The sequence below is a fragment of the Purpureocillium lilacinum genome (assembly GCF_023168085.1).
Source record: "Purpureocillium lilacinum CBS 284.36 DNA, scaffold_2, whole genome shotgun sequence".
Classification (NCBI taxonomy): domain Eukaryota; kingdom Fungi; phylum Ascomycota; class Sordariomycetes; order Hypocreales; family Ophiocordycipitaceae; genus Purpureocillium; species Purpureocillium lilacinum.
This window is the reverse complement of record NW_027072112.1, coordinates 2705842-2722514: the sequence shown is the minus strand read 5'-3', so window position 1 is coordinate 2722514 and position 16673 is coordinate 2705842. Positions and strand designations below refer to the sequence as shown.

Genomic DNA, 16673 nt, shown 5'->3' with positions numbered 1-16673 from the left:
CAACCGTCGCGGCCCAATTGACAGCCAGGTCCCCAGGCATGCAGAGCGCGTCCGGCAACAGCCAGCTCTGGCCCCTGCAGGTCGTCAATCACTCCCGCAAGCCATGTGAAACGCCAGTTGTGCCGCTTACCTAGGTATAGGCAGTGTCGCTGTTGCGCGCGTGTACTTCGTACCGGCCTTGCAGTCTACTCCTTGCAACATGTCACGGTCAAGTCGCGCTCCGGTCGCACAAGCAAGTAACAACAATTGATTCACCGGAAAGCAAGCATAGTGCGCCGCATCGAGAAAATGATCATCTTCGGTGTGGCCTTCACACCCTGTCCAACCAACCACCCACCCATCCCCGTTCAACACCGTTTGGCTTTTCTCCCAGTTCAACATTGATAGTCCAAAACGCCAGAGCCTATATGCATACCCACACTTGTCGTCGCAAATGGAACCCATGTACAATCCCAACGAGTCATCTCTGCAGCTCCTCACATATCCTTGGAGCGCAACTTCTTCAGCCGCGTGGTACCCTCGAACAGGCCACGATCCACGGCAGCGGCAACCGTCAGCGTACCGCCCACGATGGCGCAAAGACCGGCCAGAAAGCCAAGGAACGTCTTGGCCGGCTCCTCGCGGTTGATGACCTTCATGGGCGAAATGTCCTGTCCCGTACATCAGCGCCGATTCCATCATACTCGGATGCACGCCGCAGGGGGCACTTACATATGAGAAGAACACGCCCGGAATGCCTCCGCGGGAATGCTGTCGCTCCGCATGGCCCTCCGCGGCGTCGTTGCCGCCGCTGAGGCTCCTCTTGTGGCTCGTGACCGAGTACTGATGCGTCTCGACGCTGCCGTCAGCGCTACCGTCGATGCCAACCAGCTTCTGCATCTGCTTCTCCCATCCGAGAGGCAGGTAAGACGTCGGCACAATTTTGACAAAGTACATGTAGTTGAAGTTGGGGTCCTGGGTCTCCTGCTTGACGCCGTCAAGAGGGTTGACATGGTGGTTGGTCCACGGCATAGCCTTGGCGCCGCCCAGCTTTTGCTTGATGGCCTCTGGAAGCTGCGGGCCGAAGCGCAGCTGGTGGATGGTGTGGGTGAAGTCGTGCTTCTGGCCGTTGGGCGTGTCCCAGTAGTTCTTGAGGTCGTGTACGTGGATGTTGCCGTTGCTGAAGCTGCGTCCGGGCGCAAGGTGGAAGTTGCCCACGACCTTGTTCACCGTGAGGTCGCCCTCGATGCGGCAGCCCTCCTCCCGCTGCTCGTCCAGCTTCTCGGCGTAGTGTTCGCGCTCGCACTGCTCGACGCCCTCGCCGCGGCCAAACGCCCAGCCCTGGGTGGCATAAGCCTCGCGGACCTCGTCGCAGGTGTTGCAGCAGCCCTGCTTGCTCGCAGTGGCCGGGGCCGTCGCGCCGTAGCATTCGCCGCAGTAGTTGGGGTCGAGGTGCTCGGCCTTTTCGTCGTGGAGGGCCAGGGATCTGGTGTCGATGATGCCGCCGCCCTGGGACTGCGGTCGGAGGCGAACCTTCTTGACACCATGCGCGACACCGTGCTGCTGCTCTCCGGATACGTCCATGACGTCGAGGGTGAGAAGCTCGCACGGCATCTTGGGGAATGTGATGTTCAGGTGAATCTCCATGCGCTCTCCTACAGCAAGATTATGGTTAGATTGCTCAGTGCATTGCGCAAGCCACAGCCCGGCGTGTCGACAGTGACATACCTCGCCCCTTGTCCACAATCAGCTCTGGGCGCACCACGATGCGGCGGTAGTCGGCCCATTCTCCCCATGCAAGGAACAGCACGACCAACAGCGACACGATGGTGACGATGCCACCGCTCGTGGTGCGAATGCGCGCATCCTCAACCGTCTTGGTGAAGGCGTCGAGCCTTGTGAATCTGGACTTGGGTGGCATCGTTGCGGCGGGTCAATCGTCGTCGGCTCAAGACTCCAAAGTGGTATGCGCTGGTGATCTGCGAGGCTCGCCAGGCAGGGCCCTGCTCGTGGCGCGGCGAACGGGAAAGGACACGGGAGCACCGAAAGGCGGAAAGGAAAAGACGCTACAAATCAGGCGTGCCCTGCGGCAGAGGGCATTGGCGCGGCAGACGGCTGGCTGCACAATTGCAATGGGGAAGGATTAAGATGAGGTCGAGCAGCCGGGAGACGGGAGGAGAGGAAAGCGACGTCGGGGACGTTGACGCTTGAGGCCACCGTCGCAAGTACAGAAACATGCATGGAGCTGCCCGAGTGGCCACGCCGCGCCGACAGGGGTCGGTGGACTCACTGAGTGCCTCACCTCAGCCCAGCTACCCCACGCTAAACAGCCGCCGGGCAGGTCCCTGACACCAGACTGCCGCCGGTGGGCGGGTGGGCAGCCCTGGAGCTCCATTGCTGGAACTTGCCCGGGTAGCGATACGTGCTCAGCAGGGGCCGCCGCGCCAGTCACGTCTCGGCGGCAGCCCCATCCGCCGGCAAATCGCCGGCTTCTCCCAGCGCAACCTCAGATCGGATTTGTATCGCGCGCCTGCGACCGCGAGCGATTGACCCAACGCACGTCACTCATCATCGTCCATGCGCCGCAGCAAACACCAAGGGCCCAATTCCTGACTGCATTGAACGCGCGACGACATCCCTGGCACCTGACTCGCCTCGACGCCCCATATACTTCATACCTCCCCGCCAAATCTATCGGCGACAGCTGCCTTTGCCAGGGCAGGCGCCCGCAAATTCCGACCATGTCGTCTAGGCCTCCGTCACGCGTCGTCTTTGTCGGCAACATCCCTTACGGTGCGCCGCGCTCCCCTGCTGCATTGCTGCCGGAGATGCTGACCTACGTGCAGGGCTGTCCGAGGAGCAAATCACAGACATCTTTTCGAGCGCCGGCAAGGTCGAGCGTTTCCGCCTCGTCTACGACTCCGAGACGGGTCGTCCCAAAGGCTTTGGCTTCGCAGACTACCCCGACACCGGTACGTGGTGCTCCCGCCTGGCGTGGCGACGCTTTCGCTGACACTTGTACCCAGACTCTGCCGCGTCTGCCGTCCGCAACCTGAACGACTACGAGATCATGGGCCGCAAGCTGCGCGTTGACTTTAGCAACGAGCAGAAGAGTGGTGACGATGACAACAACCAGGTTCGTCGAGTCTTGTCCTCCATCAGCTTCTTCTTCTCTAATTCTGTCTGCTAGACCTCAATACATGTACCCACTGCCGCCAACGGTGCAGGACCCAGCGCGTACGGCTCCCAAGCCAGCTCTCTGCCACCGCTTCCGGCCGGCAAGGAGATTCCCCCGGGCCTCACCTGCACCGATGCCATCTCCCGAACCCTCAATACCCTGCCCCCGCCGCAGCTCCTCGATATCCTCGGGCAGATGAAGGCGCTTGCCACGTCCGATCCTCAGAGAGCCACCGAACTCCTACAACAAGCACCCCAGCTCACCTATGCCGTCTTCCAATCCTTGCTCCTCATGGGCCTCGTGTCGCCCGAAGCGATTCAGTCCGTCTCCGAGCCGGGTGCGCCCCCTGCCGTGCCACAGCCAGCGGCCGGCTTCCCCGCCCCCATCCCCGGGTACCCCGCCGCGAACAACACACCGCCGGTCGCAGGCGCACCGTACGCGCCGCCCCCCGCAGCTGCTCAGGGCTACGGCGCTCCAGCGCCAGCTGCTGCCCCGCAAGACACGGATGCTCTGATACGACAGGTGATGGAATTGCCCCAGGCACAGATCGACTTGCTCCCAGAAGCCGAACGACAACAGATTCTGGCCCTCAGGGCGACCTTTGGTGCCCAACAGCGCAGATGATCACGTTGCCTGATGCAACCGTCTGCTGTTGGAATCAGGGGAGAGGCGCTGTTCACAGAGATGACACGATGACCCTGCCCCCTTGAGCGCGATCCCTCCCGTCTCCGGACAGGCATGCGCCCCTGACACCCTCATCGAGAATATGCAATCGATATGGGACGCACACCATCCCACTGAGATGCTTTAAATACACTGATAATACCTTGATCTGGCAAGCGGAGAGCCGAGTTTATGGAGATGGCTATACAAGGAGGCGGCAGAGACGCATCCGGTCGCATCCAGAACCATCTGCTACAGGAAGGCGACTCCTTAGAAATGCCACAGAAATATGGATACCAGGAGGCGGCGTTGGGGGAAGGCCGACAACCGCAATGCCCAGCATTGCCGAAGGACTCTACATAGCACTATTCGGTCGGGATGGACCCGACAGCGAAGATACATGCGCAATCGTCAGCTGATTGCGCTCTATTCAGTAATGCGAAGCAAGAGCAAACCCATGATCCTCACACTTTTCAGCACGTCCAGCATGATGCGATAATGTGGAGGGGGGACGTGACATCGAGCCCTTGAAGGCCGGAAAAAAGGGTGCTTGCTTGTACACATCTAATTGATGACACCTCGCCTTACATACAATGGTACATATTACACAATCGTCGTGTACTCGTGGCATTTCAGCCAAGTTCGTGGCCGCCCAGCCCAGCCCAGCCCAATCTCGCCAACGGCCTCCCTGAAAACGAGACGCCGTATTTCCAAAATCCCAAACCTCCCTAAGTGACGTTCAGCTTTTTCTCTTCGCGTGTATGCAATTCCCCGTCAATACGCCACATACAAAGAGACAGACAAAAAGGCTAGAGAGGCACAGAGAGAAAGAGAAGGGAAACATATGTGACGCTATATGACGTGCCCCCCCCCCTTTTGGCGATTATACAATACCATACACGCGCTTGGCAATCATGAAGCACGCCAGGCCAAAGAAAAGGAGTCCGGCCGTGATCCAGAAGAACCACTGCAGGTCACCCTCGTACTCTTGGCCGGGCACCCAGACGTTCATGCCCCACAGACCTGTGATGATGTTCATGGGCAGGACGATGGTACCCAAGACGGTCAGTTTGCCGAGCACGTCGTTGGTCTGCTCTGCTCGTTCGTTCATGCGAATGTTGATCTGGGCTAGATAGTTGCCGTGGGAGCGAGCCAGTATTCTAGGAATGATGTTAGTTGTTATTGCTCAAAACCTACGCGGGTGAACTGCAAACATACTTCTCGTAATGGCCCAAGTTGGAGGTCATGGTGATGATGTGGTCCTGGATATCGCCGAGATAGAGGCCTATCTCAGACCTTGGCGCGACTTCCCACCGCTCGTTGCATCGCTTGGCGAACCCCTTGATGACGTCCGCCTTGTTGCCGAGCAGTCGGTAGAGGCTCATGACTCGCTTCCTGCAGTCACCGACGCGTCGCAGCATGTCGCTCGAGTCGACAAAAGTGTTTGAGTCGTCATTCTTGCTTGGCTTTTCGCCCTTGAGCCGCTTGTCCGTCGAAGAGTGGAATTCGAGGATCTTGTCGTCTATTTCGTCGACCTCGTCTTCAATGTTTTGAATCAGGGGCTGGAACACGTCTGTAATGTCGTCGATGATGGCGTACGAGATCCAGTCGGAAGACAGAATGAGGTAGTCCCGTAGCTGGCGAATGCGTCGACGGACGTTGGCCGGGTGAGGTGTCATGGAGAAGTGGAAGCTGAGCACGCCTTCGCGGAAGACGACGACGTACATGTTGACGGGCTCGAGATGGTTTTCACTGTTGATGTCCTGCTCGAACGTCCGGTAGTTGACGAAGTAGTAGTGGCGAAACAGCTCCACCTTCTCGCGCGCCTCTTGGAGCATGATATCTTCGGCGGTCAGTGGGTGGATGCCGAACGCCTTGGAAATGACCTTCATCTCAGCCTCTGTTGGACAAAGCACGTCAAGCCACCACACTGGCCTGTCGCCATACCTCACGGGCCGCGGCGTCGACGTCGTCTCGTGCGGTGTTGCTTGTGTCTCTTTCTGGGTGACCTCGGGGGATTTGATGGCGATGGGCGTCGCACGGCCCGATACCGCTGAAGGGTCATGACCTGGTGACATTGCCCCATCGCGACGGGACTCGGCGAGCGACGGCTGTCGGGTTGAGAGCCTCGAGTCGTAGTCACCGCCGTTTGAGTTCTGTGGTCGTAGGCCCGTCGACGGCTCATCGTCGTCATCGTCGTCGCTCTCGCTGTCTGACAAGATGCGTGGATCGGGAATGAAGAGTTCTCGGAAGCCTCCGCCAGGTTGGACCAGCTCTGAGATGGTTTGGCTGTGGATGGTGCTTTGGAATTCTTCGTTGAAGTAGGTGAACCGGTAGGGCGCCTCTTCGTCCGCCTGGAACCACCCTTTCCTCACCGGACGCAGTCGGCCGTTGATCAGCTGGGGTTCCGTAATCTTCTTCACGCGTACCTCCTCACTTCTGTCTTCCTTTTCAAAGTGACGCCATTCCTCCAACACGGACAGATCCGGCCACTGAGCCCGGCGCCGACGTCCTCGGTACTGGTGGGCGGCGACATCCCGAGAATGGGCATCCTCGTCGCCGAGTTCAGACATGTCGGGGGCGGGGAAGCAGACATCGCCGGCCGCCTCGGTCATGCGCCGGGCGAGGTCGGCGCGGTGATCGCGCACGGTGCCGTCGGCTTCCGACATGGCCTCCTCCGCGTCGAGGGAGCCATGGGGGCTGCCGTCCAGCGATATCTCGTCTCGGATCATGACGTCCCCAAAGGCCAGCTCGGGGCGGTCAACGCCCCCAAATGCTGGTGATCCAGGGACCGAGGGCGGGTGATTGACATCGTACCCGTCCTTGACGGTCAAGTTGGCCGTCAACTTGGTCCGCGAGGATCTGCTGGAAGACCTGCGGCTTCGGTTGCGGCTCGCGGCTCCGTAGCTCGAGGGACCGGTTGGCGAGGCTCGATACCTCGCCGAGTCGGACAGCAGCGGGGCCGTCTCGTCCCAGGGATTCGTCTCGTCAGCCCTCTCGCCGTCGCCGCTGTTTGGGGTGTGTATGGACCGCAGGCGGCTGGCTCCCGGGGTCGAGAAGGGGTTGTGGAAGGGGCTCGTGGCGGCGACGGTCGAGGGCCGTCGGAGCCGCATGGGCTTGTGCTCTCTGGCGACGAACGGTTAGCGAGGCGGACGATGGGGATGATGGTAGACGAGCACGGGCTCACCTGTGGTCCAGAAGGGCCTCGCTGTCGATGCTCGTGCCGCTCAGGTTGCCGGTGGGCATCTTGTAGAAGCCCTCGCCCGAGGCCTCCTGCATCTCATCGTGGCTGTCCTCGGCGAGGGCAGCGAAGCTCTTTCTGCGCGAGCGCTTCTTTTTGCCGCCGCGGTGGCCCTTTCGCTTCCTCGGCTGGGCGCGGGATTTTCCCGACTCCTGATCCTGCTGCTGCTGCTGCTGCTGACGGGCGGCGGGAGCGGCGGTGACGGGCACAGAGGTCGGCGGCGGTGCTCGACCCGCGGCGACACTCTGACCCTCCACCCCGAGCCTGGAAGCGGGGTGCAGGGCATTGAAACGGTTGCTCGCCATTGTGCCGCGCGATCCCCTACGGCCTCACCCGAGCGTCGAATGGTGGGCGGCGGGGGGACTCGACGCGGGTGCCGTGGTTCGTGATGTCTGGCGAGGTGGGCGGCAGCTTCGTTTTGGGCCGTTGCGATGGCCGTTGCGAAGGCCGGAGGAGGGACGAGGTTCTACAACGCTGAAGAAAGCAGCGGCCAAGGACGCTAAGGCCCCCAGGGAAATCGTGATGTCACTCGCGAGCTGAGTCCAAGCTGGCCCCCGGCCGCCCACTTTAAATGGCTGGCCCTTCAGCTGGGTTTTTTTCTTTTTCCAGGTTCTTGCTGCTTCGGGTTCAATTCAGCGGGTCCATCCCTATCCCTCTCTTAGATGACGGGGCGGCACGGGCGGGAGCAATGGATAACTCAAGCCACCTACATTTTACGTCCCGCGGCTGCTGGCACGATGCGCTCCAAGTGACACTGCAAGTGCCGTGCTTGGTGGCGCCCGTCGGTACCTGCCGGCGAGGCGAGGCAAGACCAGACGAGCGCTGGGCAGAGTGAGGCGGTGGGAGGAATCCCGTGAGCTCCAGCTGGCCTTCGCCTTCCGTTCCCGGCTGGCCACCACCAGCGGCGCAGCCCAGCCCAGCCCAGCCCAGCTCTCACGCAAAGCTGCGCCATCGCCTGTCCCGTGAACCCGCGCGGCACGGCATACCAGCATCCGACGTACGAGCACGATGCGCTCGTCAACCTTCTCGGCCAGCTGTCCTTGACTCGATTGGCCGAGGACACCCTCGCTTGCTGCATGACGCCTCCAAATCTGCCGCCCTCTGGCACGATAAGCAGCTCCAGCAGTTGGCACCACTCTTACACTTACACTGCCGGCCTCGCAGAATCACAGGGGATTCCCCAAGTCTGGTGGTGTTCCAAACACCAGTCCTGCCGCTGATACCATGGTCAAACAAGTCGTGACGGCTCGCCAACGCCCAAGCCCGGCATGTGACGCGACCGGCAGCACGCCTCGCATGGGCCCGAGTCCCTTTTCTCCAGAGTCCAGACACGCTTTGCTCGCTGCACCAGACAGCATTTGGAGCAAAAGGGAAGACTACCCGGCACCTACCTTTGACTACGGCGCGCTGGCCGCGGGCTACAAGACGTAACTTCCATGACATGGCCCCTGGGCCTAACAGGCGGCCATGTCTAGCGCAGAGTCTACCCAGTACAGAAGACAAGGCAGCCCGCCTGGCGCATCTGATATTCTTTTTACTACTTTGCGTCCGACCTGCCATGTCGAAAGTTTGCTTGCCGCGGTCCTTGTATGACTTGCTCGCAAATCCCATCGAGAGTGGCGCTGCCACCGCCGCTTGACTTTGCCTGGTCTGCAACCGAGTCTGGGGCATGAGAGCCATGATGGGCATCATGGACGCCATGGAGACGGGAGGCGCGACACCAAGGGCACCATGGGACATTAGAGAACATCATGTCGTGGCTAGCGCGCCGCCTGGCAGCTACGCAAGGAACAAAGTTTCCCACTCGACAAGATGGGGAGAAGGCTCCAATGGATCAGATAAAAGGCATCGATGGTCAGCCCAAAAGCCGCGGCCATTTTGGCAGCAGCACTTCTTTCAAGAAATCCTCACATTCCTCCGCATACTCAACGAGGCCATGAGTGCGGCATTTCAACTATTGAGAAGCGCATTGCGACATGCCTTCTATCCCCGCGACAAGCTACCGGACGAGCGGCTCCGCTGCTTCATCATGGACCTGCCGCCGGAACTGATTCTCCAGATCGGGGAGCATCTACCCCCTCATTCTCGCCTTCTGCTCTCACATACATGCTCGGCACTACACCAGGCCCTCGGTCGCAAAGGGGGTGCGCGCCTCAGCCGCGAGGACCACATCGAGTATCTCATCGGTGTCGCCTACGACTTGCCTACTAAATGGGTGTGTGTAGAGTGTGCGACACTTCATGACTTCGCCGCCCTCGATTTTCCGTGGAGCTCTCTTCACGCATCTTGCCCTCTAGGCTGGCGGCGACTGTCGGAGGGCTCTGCCCACACTGGAAGTCATTCATTCATGATTCATCATCGCCACGTCCAAATTGCTCTCAAGCATAAGCGTCTGGGCGCAAGCAGCGAGGAGCATCAGCAGTACGTTGAAGCACTTCTAGCCCCGAGGGTCACCGATTTTACGCCCTTCTCTTCGAGAGGCGGACCAAACGCTTTGCGGACCCGATACGCAATGATTCCGAGAATCATAGACGGGAGATTTTACGTCCTTGGCCTTTGGCAATATCAGCAGAAGCAACACGCAGTCTCCATCGACACCATGGGAGATCTGAATATTTGCGCTCATTCTTCATGGGCTTCATTCGACGCTCAAGGATGCACGCCAAGACATGACCGAGTTGGTCCCGGCGGGCAGCTAGGCATAAGCGTCGCAGACACCCGGAGGCGGGCCATGATGAGTATAGATGGGAGTGCAGCTGGGTGCTGCAGCTTGTGTCCCACGGATTTCTTCATTATATTCACACCCCAGAACACCCGAGTGCTGTCGTGGATGGATCTTGGGGATGAGAAATCATTCACGAGTAGCTCTTGGAAGTCACTCATCACCACTGTGTGTCGACAGGTGCGCTGTCAGGTGCATGACCCGCGGTACGGTGGACACGCTGGCGCGGTGGCGAGTCCCCATGACCTGTTGAGCGTCCAAAAGCGCTTTGATGCGCTGATATATACAGAGCCGGGGGGAGTCTTCCTGGAAGCTGACGGTAGTCGAACTTGCATATTTGGTCGCGACTAGGGAAGGAGAGGGAGGACGGAAAGGGGAAGGAAGGGGAGGAAGGGGAGGAAGGGGAGGAAGGGGAGGAAGGGGAGGAAGGGGAGGAAGGGGAGGAAGGGGAGGAAGGGGAGGAAGGGGAGGAAGGGGAGGAAGGGGAGGGGAGGAAGGGGAGGAAAGAGCGTGGTAATGACAGAACCAGCCATAAATTGCCCTTCTCCCACCTGTCAGTCTGTTTTCTTTCTTTTCTCTCCCAAGGACCAAGGACCAGGATCCGCAACACACCATACGATCTCGGATTTCAGCATCGACCATGAGCCCCGTGACCGACTAGCTTACGGCCCTGGCCACAGTCGCCGTCGGCGTCAAAGCACTGGTCGACCTTTACCGGATGTGGCACCCCGAGCGCCGACCCGATACGCCAAACGCCGGGCAGCGGCCTGGACCGGGCGACGCCGGACAGCCGCCAGGAAGGACGACCGGAGGGCCCCCTCGCTCCGACACGACAACATCCGACAACCCGGGTTCCAACGGGAGCCGGACGGACGAGGAGGCACGACCGCCTGGGGCTGATGCGGCAACTTCCGCCGACTCTGGCACGGCAGACGCGGCGACGCAGACCCTCGACGCGGCAGCCCAACCGCCCGGGACTGACACGACAACTTCCGCCGACTCTGGCACGGCAGACGCGGCGACGCAGACCCAGGACGACGAGGCGACGTGGACACGGGAGCGGGCGCGCGTGGACGACCTGGAAGAACGGATCGCCTGGATGTCGACGATTCTGGCCCTTGCTGCGGACTAGCGTTTGTTTCTCCGAGCGTTTTTGTTGACTTTTAGATAGGGCCATACCAGTATCGGCATAATAATTACTGGGGGTGGGTGGTCGAGGGCCCCAGCAGCGCTCGCACCTTACCGTGGTTGCTGGGTTCAGTAGCCTCCAGGAGGTGAAGCCAACGCGAGCTTCCGACTTTCCGGCACAGGTACGACAGTCGGTTCCGATAAATGCATCGTCTCTTGTTGGCGGGCGAGCCGGGCGGGTGGGCGGAGGGCGGTCTTGCTCTGTGGCGAAGTCAACGCAGGACGGTTCAGGCCCGAGTGTTCGGTACGTTTCGGGGGGGATGATGGCACGGGATATGGAAGGGCTTGACGGTCTTGGAAGAGTACTGTTTCGAATTGGATTCTCCTTCCTACCATATCTCCCAGGTCTCTGACGTGTGCTGTTTCCGCCATGGTTGCCATCTGGTGTCTTGCCTGTCCCCCGCAAGTGCCCGCACGCCTCTTTCCCTCGTTACGTCCGTGTTAGATAATTTCCAGCATACCGACGGTAGAATAAGTCATTGCCCGTCGCCCCCTAGCCAGTCTATTTTCTCCCTCCTTCTTCTGTCCTTTCTCTCCCAAAGACCGGGATCCGCAACACACCAGACGGCCGGGAGTCCAAGTCGCCAGTAGCCTCAAGGCACTGGTCGACCTTTACCTGACGCCGTGCCTGAGGTGCCGGCCCGCCTTGGCAAGCGCCGGCAACGAGCCAGCACGGCAACGTCGGACAGCAGACGCGGGCGACGCAGAACAAAAACAACGCGGCAGCTCTACGGCACCCTGCCCTGGGCCTGATGCAACAGGTTCCGGCGACTCTGGCACGGCAGAGGCGGGTCGCCGGATGTCGACGATTCTGAACCTTGCTGCGAACAGACACTAGATGGCATCGATTCCCTCTGTACAGTAACCTCCCCATCCCGGCCTGGGCCATCCCGTCTCACACATTGTCTTTTGCTTACCAGAGTCGCGTTTTGTGGACTTGCTAACGTCTGCCTCTAGTCGGTCGCATCCCACGCCATCATGGTGTGCCGGGTGGTTCAGGTTCAGTGGTTCGGCGTGTTTCTAGGGGTGCAAAATCGGCATGGGACTTGGACGGGCTTGGAACTCTTGAATAAAATTGGTACAAATTGCATGTCTGTTCATATCATGTCTGTCGTGTCTGCCAATGTGCCGAACATCTGTGCGCAGGCCTTTTCATCATCACCTCCGTGTCCAGATAACTTATGTTACACTAGACGTAGAAACTCCTGTGGTCCCTGGTAGGGACGTAGAACGCGCCCATAAGTCGATTCGAGGGAACCGCTGAATTTAGGTGTACTACTCTGCGCGTTTCGATCAGTGTCCGCCTCAATCACACAGGTTGGTCGCTCCGCTGATCAGGCTTGCGGGCGCTACGGGCAACGACAGTCTCCCGGGTAATCTAGTTTTGAGCAAAGACAGGAAGATCAGGAAGAATCGGGACGGCAGAAAGGAGGGTTACATGGCAGGCCTCCTGTTCCCGGACAATGGCGTCAAATAATTTGGAGGCCGAGCTTTAGTGAAGTAAAGGTTACCCAGAGCATGGTCAGACTGATGGCCGGACAAACCCGCGAGACCTACAGGCCTGAGAGCCAGCAGCCATCGCTCGCTATACATAGGCACGAATACTCATTCCGACAAGCACGGCTCGATGTAGAAAGAATACAAAGCGTTGTTTCACTGCTGTTTGGGGCGGGCCACCTTGGGCCTCCCTCGTACATGTATTCTTTGCCAGAACGAGATGGCATCGCGACGATGTAGACATGTCGTTTCCTCAAGTCGCGCGCAGGGCACCGTGCGACCCCAGACGAACAGAACGCGAGCGCAAGAAACCCCAAACTTGAAACCAGAAGTCACTCGAAGGTTTGACACATGCACCCGGACCAACACATATGAACAGGCACGGGCGACAGATTTTGGCAGCGCAGGCCGGTTGAAACAGCGCCGGGCCACGGGTCCTTGCTTCTAGGAATACAAAGTAGGCCATTTGCATCGTGAATATGGACCACCGCGACTGCTGTGCGTCAACGCCATACCGCATGCAGGGGACTGCTTCGTAGTTCGTACGAGTATGGGACTGCCCCGCCAGCCAGGCACGGCGCGTTTAGATCGAGGCACAGACTCGCTATCAACGCGTTCCCCGGACTCAATGCGGCGGATATATCTACATAAGACTCCAGTTGGCCGCGCCGACAGGGATGATGCTTGCTCTGTCATTGCACTCGATATTGAATCCAGACTCCTTGAGAACGTCCTGGCAACGTAGAATCCGCAAAGGTATGACGCGGCATTGCCAACAGGAGTTCCAGTGAAAGCCTCAACTGCTGACTCGCAACCCGCCAGATGCACCTTCAATTCGTCCTTGCTGCCGTCCTCGTGGCTGGTGCTGGAGCCGCAGAGAGCGTGCAAGACGTCAAATGCATCCGCTGCCAGGCGAGGGGAGGCGTCAATACCGAGGCCATACTCGAGGATCTGAAGCGCGGGATGAAGGACGACGACAAATTCGGCAACTACGAACCCATGTTCTGCGACAAGGAGGCCAAGGGGAAAGGGGTCGTAGAATGTGCCTTTATGTCGGATTTGAAGATGATGAAGCAGGGCTTCATCACAGGCAAGGAGGTCAAAGAGCTGGCGGACTTGTTTCTGACCAAGAACAAGGAGAAGAAGTGTCACAACAGGTGCATGAAGATTGACTGGCACAAGAATGGGCAGAAAGTGGGAGTATTCAGTCTCGACTCCGGCAACACTGACTGTCTTGGCAAGTGCTACTAGGGTCGCTACTAGGTAGATGATGGAGGGCGGGCAGGGCCTGGTACTGCCAGTGAGCTTGGCCATGAGAGAAATATGCCCTAGTCTTCCCTACCCATGTACTCGTAAAGAGTAGATGGCCACAATCGAGTCAGTTCGCAAGCTAGTCCATCCTTCAGGTACATTGTCCATAGCCCCAATCGCTGCACTAATATGCGGCCCTGGCCAGGGCTGTTCAAGAACGACGTTCACCGACTGGCCGTGTGTGCACTCTGAAACCGAAGTCATTTAGAGATTGGCCCGCGCAGGGGCAAGATGGAGGCGAGGGGTAGCGGTGCCGACATGAACATGGTAGCCTTTTCATATTCAATTGTCATTACGACGGGGCTTTTTAAGAACGGTGATGCCCTCGTTGGCCTTGGCAAAGATACATGCAGAATCCGGATCGTCACAGGGCCGCAGTGCTGAGCAAAGAAACCCCAGCTGCTGGTAGTGGATAGATTGGTGATGCACATGTATGAACCTCCTTTATTAGCTGGGCTCTTCAGCACACGATGTCTGGTGCTTGCCATGTCTTCTCCCTATCAGGGTCCAGTATGCCCAGTTCCGACCTCCGCAGCGTCGTCAGTTCTGTCTGACAATGCAAGTCGTTCGGGGACTGAAGCAAAAGGTCGCCATGCTCTTTCGGCGCATTGGCACATCGTTGAAAAGGCGCTCTGCGAGTTTCGAGACCGAGACCAGAAACATGCGGTAGCTATCTCCAGGAGTGCTTTGCATGACACCATTGGGGCCGCGGAGGTCGCTGTTAACGCGCGTACTCGCTTGTCTTGGATTTGAAACTGCTGGTTCTCGCAAAAATGCGGTCGACGGCGCTGAACAAGCTGTCCCTCTTCTGTACTGCAGAGATGCCGACCTCGCCCAGACGCCATCATTGTCCGACGGCGCCGGAGCCACATACTCGTGGGTATTCCTCTCCATTCTCATCCCCAAACGACACCTTCCGCGCTACGCAGCAGTCCCAAAGTCCCACAGCTTAACGACCAAACTGTCGGGCGCGGCCGTCGGGTCGTCTTGAGGCAGAAACACGCGCTTCGGGATGTGAAACTCTACAACGGGCGCCTTTCTGACGTTCTTGCCCATTTCCGCGTCCAGCAACTTGAAGAGGGGTCAGCATTGCTCTCGCAACCATGCACAAAAGGATAGCGTCACACTCACCGTCGCGTACGAGTGGTCCAAAAAGTCCTCCATGTTGTACGACTGCTTCGTGAATTGCTCCGACACGATCTTGGCAATCGTCGCAACGTTGGGGTGGTAGTGCGACTGGAGATGGACCAGCTCCCACAGGCTGCTGTCGATGGCCTTGGTCTCCATCGGGTCCGACTCCTCAGCCACAAAGGGGTCCTCGAAGCCGTGGTCCGTGATGTGCTTCTTCATGTCGGCGTCCTTGATCTCGCGGTGGACCATGAACGTGCAAGTCGGGTGGCGCTTGAGCTGGTTGTAGATCCACGGCACGACAAACGCAATGGCGCTCGGCGGCGCGTTCAACGACAGCCTCGCCAAGCGCTTCAGGAAGCTGGCCACCAGCGCCGCAGGAAGATGTGTCGACGCCAGGAACGTGTCCAGCAGGCGGAAGAAGCGCGACCGGTGCTTGGAGTGGAGGATGTTGCGGTCGAGCAGGGAGTAGAGCTTCGCGTAGAATGACGGGTAGTCGAGGTTGCGCTCTTGGATCAGGTAGAAGACGCCCGAGAGCGCGAGCAGCGACATCGAGCCGCCAGAGTTGTAGCAGCTCGTGAGGAAGTCGGCGAGCAGCTCGGGCTTGGTGAACCACGGAGCGATGATGGTCGAGATGACGTCCAGGATGCGCTTTCGCTGGTCCTTGGTCTCGACGACTCCCAGGAGCGCCACCCACGCCTCTTGGCCCTGCTTCTTGTGCTGGGTCACCGAGCGCAGAGGGTGCGACTTTTTCTGCGGCCGGGTAACGTAAAAGTCTTCCAGCTCGTCGGCGGACTCGGGCACGCCGTCCAGAGCGGAGATGAGCGAGAAGACACGGTCAAACAACGCGCTGGAGTCGTCGCCCTTGGAGGCAATGGCTTCCATGGCAGGTCTATTAGATGTTAGCAAGTACGTGGGAAATGAGAATTTCGGGGGGCTCACTTTATGGACTTGAAGGTAAAGTACCGGATGTCGTCGTACTGCTCGGCAAACTCTTCAATGTACGCCGTCCGCACATCCTCGTTGGTCGACTCCAACACAGCAGCGACAACATCTCCGATGAAGGCCGTGGGGAACGAGTATTCCTCCTTGTTGGAGAGAAACTCGCCCTCGGCCTTGAGCACTCTCATGCAGAGCGTCAGCGCCGTCACGGCGAGGTCCTCGTCCGCCATCTGCTCCAGCAGCAGCACCTTGTACTGCGACAACTGGTCCCTGAGCCACCCCACGACGACTCCCTCCTTCTCGGACAGCGACTTCTTGAACGTGAGTGAGCCCTGGGCCAGCAGCCTGACAAAGATGCGGCACAGCGCCACGGTCGCGAGCATGGCCTCCTCGCTGTCCTCCTTGGCCGCGCTGAGCAGCACCGTGATGTCGTTGTAGTTTTTCCTGGACTCGAGGATGCCCTGCTCCATCAGGAGGATCTTGGCGTTTGGGTCATCATTGTCCTCGCTGCTGGACGACGACCGCCGACGTTTTGTAGGCTTGTCGGCCGTCGAGGCTCTCTTGCGCTTGGAGCCTTCACCAGCCATGGTGAAAAGATTGATGCCTCGCTAGTGTCCCGCAATAAGTTCTGAGTACGTGGCTTTGGCGGACAATGAGAAGGCTGGTTCAGACCGACTCACGCGTGTCAGTTTAGCGGCGGTATTCTCAGGCGGAAGAAAATGCATGCATCAAGGTGAGCGGACGGTCACTCAGACGCCCAGCAACTTTTAACGAAAGCTTCAACATCGAATTGTGCAGCCAATCAGGCCCATGGCGCTAACAAA

The 16673-nt window shown here is 59.1% G+C and overlaps 6 protein-coding genes across 6 annotated transcripts; 3 read left to right on the top strand and 3 right to left on the bottom strand.

The window, feature by feature from the left end:
* Positions 1 to 476: 476 nt before the first annotated feature.
* On the bottom strand, positions 477 to 1900 carry PLICBS_002603 (uncharacterized protein; the record flags this gene model as incomplete). The annotated part of the gene is made up of 3 exons (XM_018322295.1): positions 477 to 650; positions 712 to 1634; positions 1708 to 1900. The coding sequence occupies 3 exons, from the start codon at positions 1898 to 1900 to the stop codon at positions 477 to 479; spliced, it is 1290 nt and encodes a 429-aa protein (XP_018179775.1).
* An 820-nt stretch (positions 1901 to 2720) lies between these two features.
* On the top strand, positions 2721 to 3781 carry PLICBS_002602 (uncharacterized protein; the record flags this gene model as incomplete). Its single annotated transcript, XM_018322294.1, has 4 exons — positions 2721 to 2772; positions 2826 to 2951; positions 3006 to 3115; positions 3170 to 3781. The coding sequence occupies 4 exons, from the start codon at positions 2721 to 2723 to the stop codon at positions 3779 to 3781; spliced, it is 900 nt and encodes a 299-aa protein (XP_018179774.1).
* Positions 3782 to 4703: 922 nt separating this feature from the next.
* PLICBS_002601 (CorA metal ion transporter) lies at positions 4704 to 7366 on the bottom strand (the record flags this gene model as incomplete). Its single annotated transcript, XM_018322293.1, has 3 exons — positions 4704 to 4980; positions 5039 to 6946; positions 7008 to 7366. The coding sequence occupies 3 exons, from the start codon at positions 7364 to 7366 to the stop codon at positions 4704 to 4706; spliced, it is 2544 nt and encodes an 847-aa protein (XP_018179773.1).
* A 3057-nt stretch (positions 7367 to 10423) lies between these two features.
* Positions 10424 to 10915, top strand: PLICBS_002600 (uncharacterized protein; the record flags this gene model as incomplete). The annotated part of the gene is given in 2 exon segments (XM_065600051.1): positions 10424 to 10432; positions 10445 to 10915. The coding sequence occupies 2 exon segments, from the start codon at positions 10424 to 10426 to the stop codon at positions 10913 to 10915; spliced, it is 480 nt and encodes a 159-aa protein (XP_065456123.1).
* A 2375-nt stretch (positions 10916 to 13290) lies between these two features.
* On the top strand, positions 13291 to 13719 carry PLICBS_002599 (uncharacterized protein; the record flags this gene model as incomplete). Its single annotated transcript, XM_018322291.2, has 1 exon — positions 13291 to 13719. The coding sequence occupies one exon, from the start codon at positions 13291 to 13293 to the stop codon at positions 13717 to 13719; it is 429 nt and encodes a 142-aa protein (XP_018179771.1).
* Positions 13720 to 14700: 981 nt separating this feature from the next.
* Positions 14701 to 16436, bottom strand: PLICBS_002598 (uncharacterized protein; the record flags this gene model as incomplete). The annotated part of the gene is made up of 3 exons (XM_018322290.1): positions 14701 to 14850; positions 14911 to 15799; positions 15850 to 16436. 3 exons carry the CDS (start codon positions 16434 to 16436, stop codon positions 14701 to 14703), a joined length of 1626 nt encoding a protein of 541 aa, XP_018179770.1.
* Between the last annotated feature and the right edge of the window lie 237 nt (positions 16437 to 16673).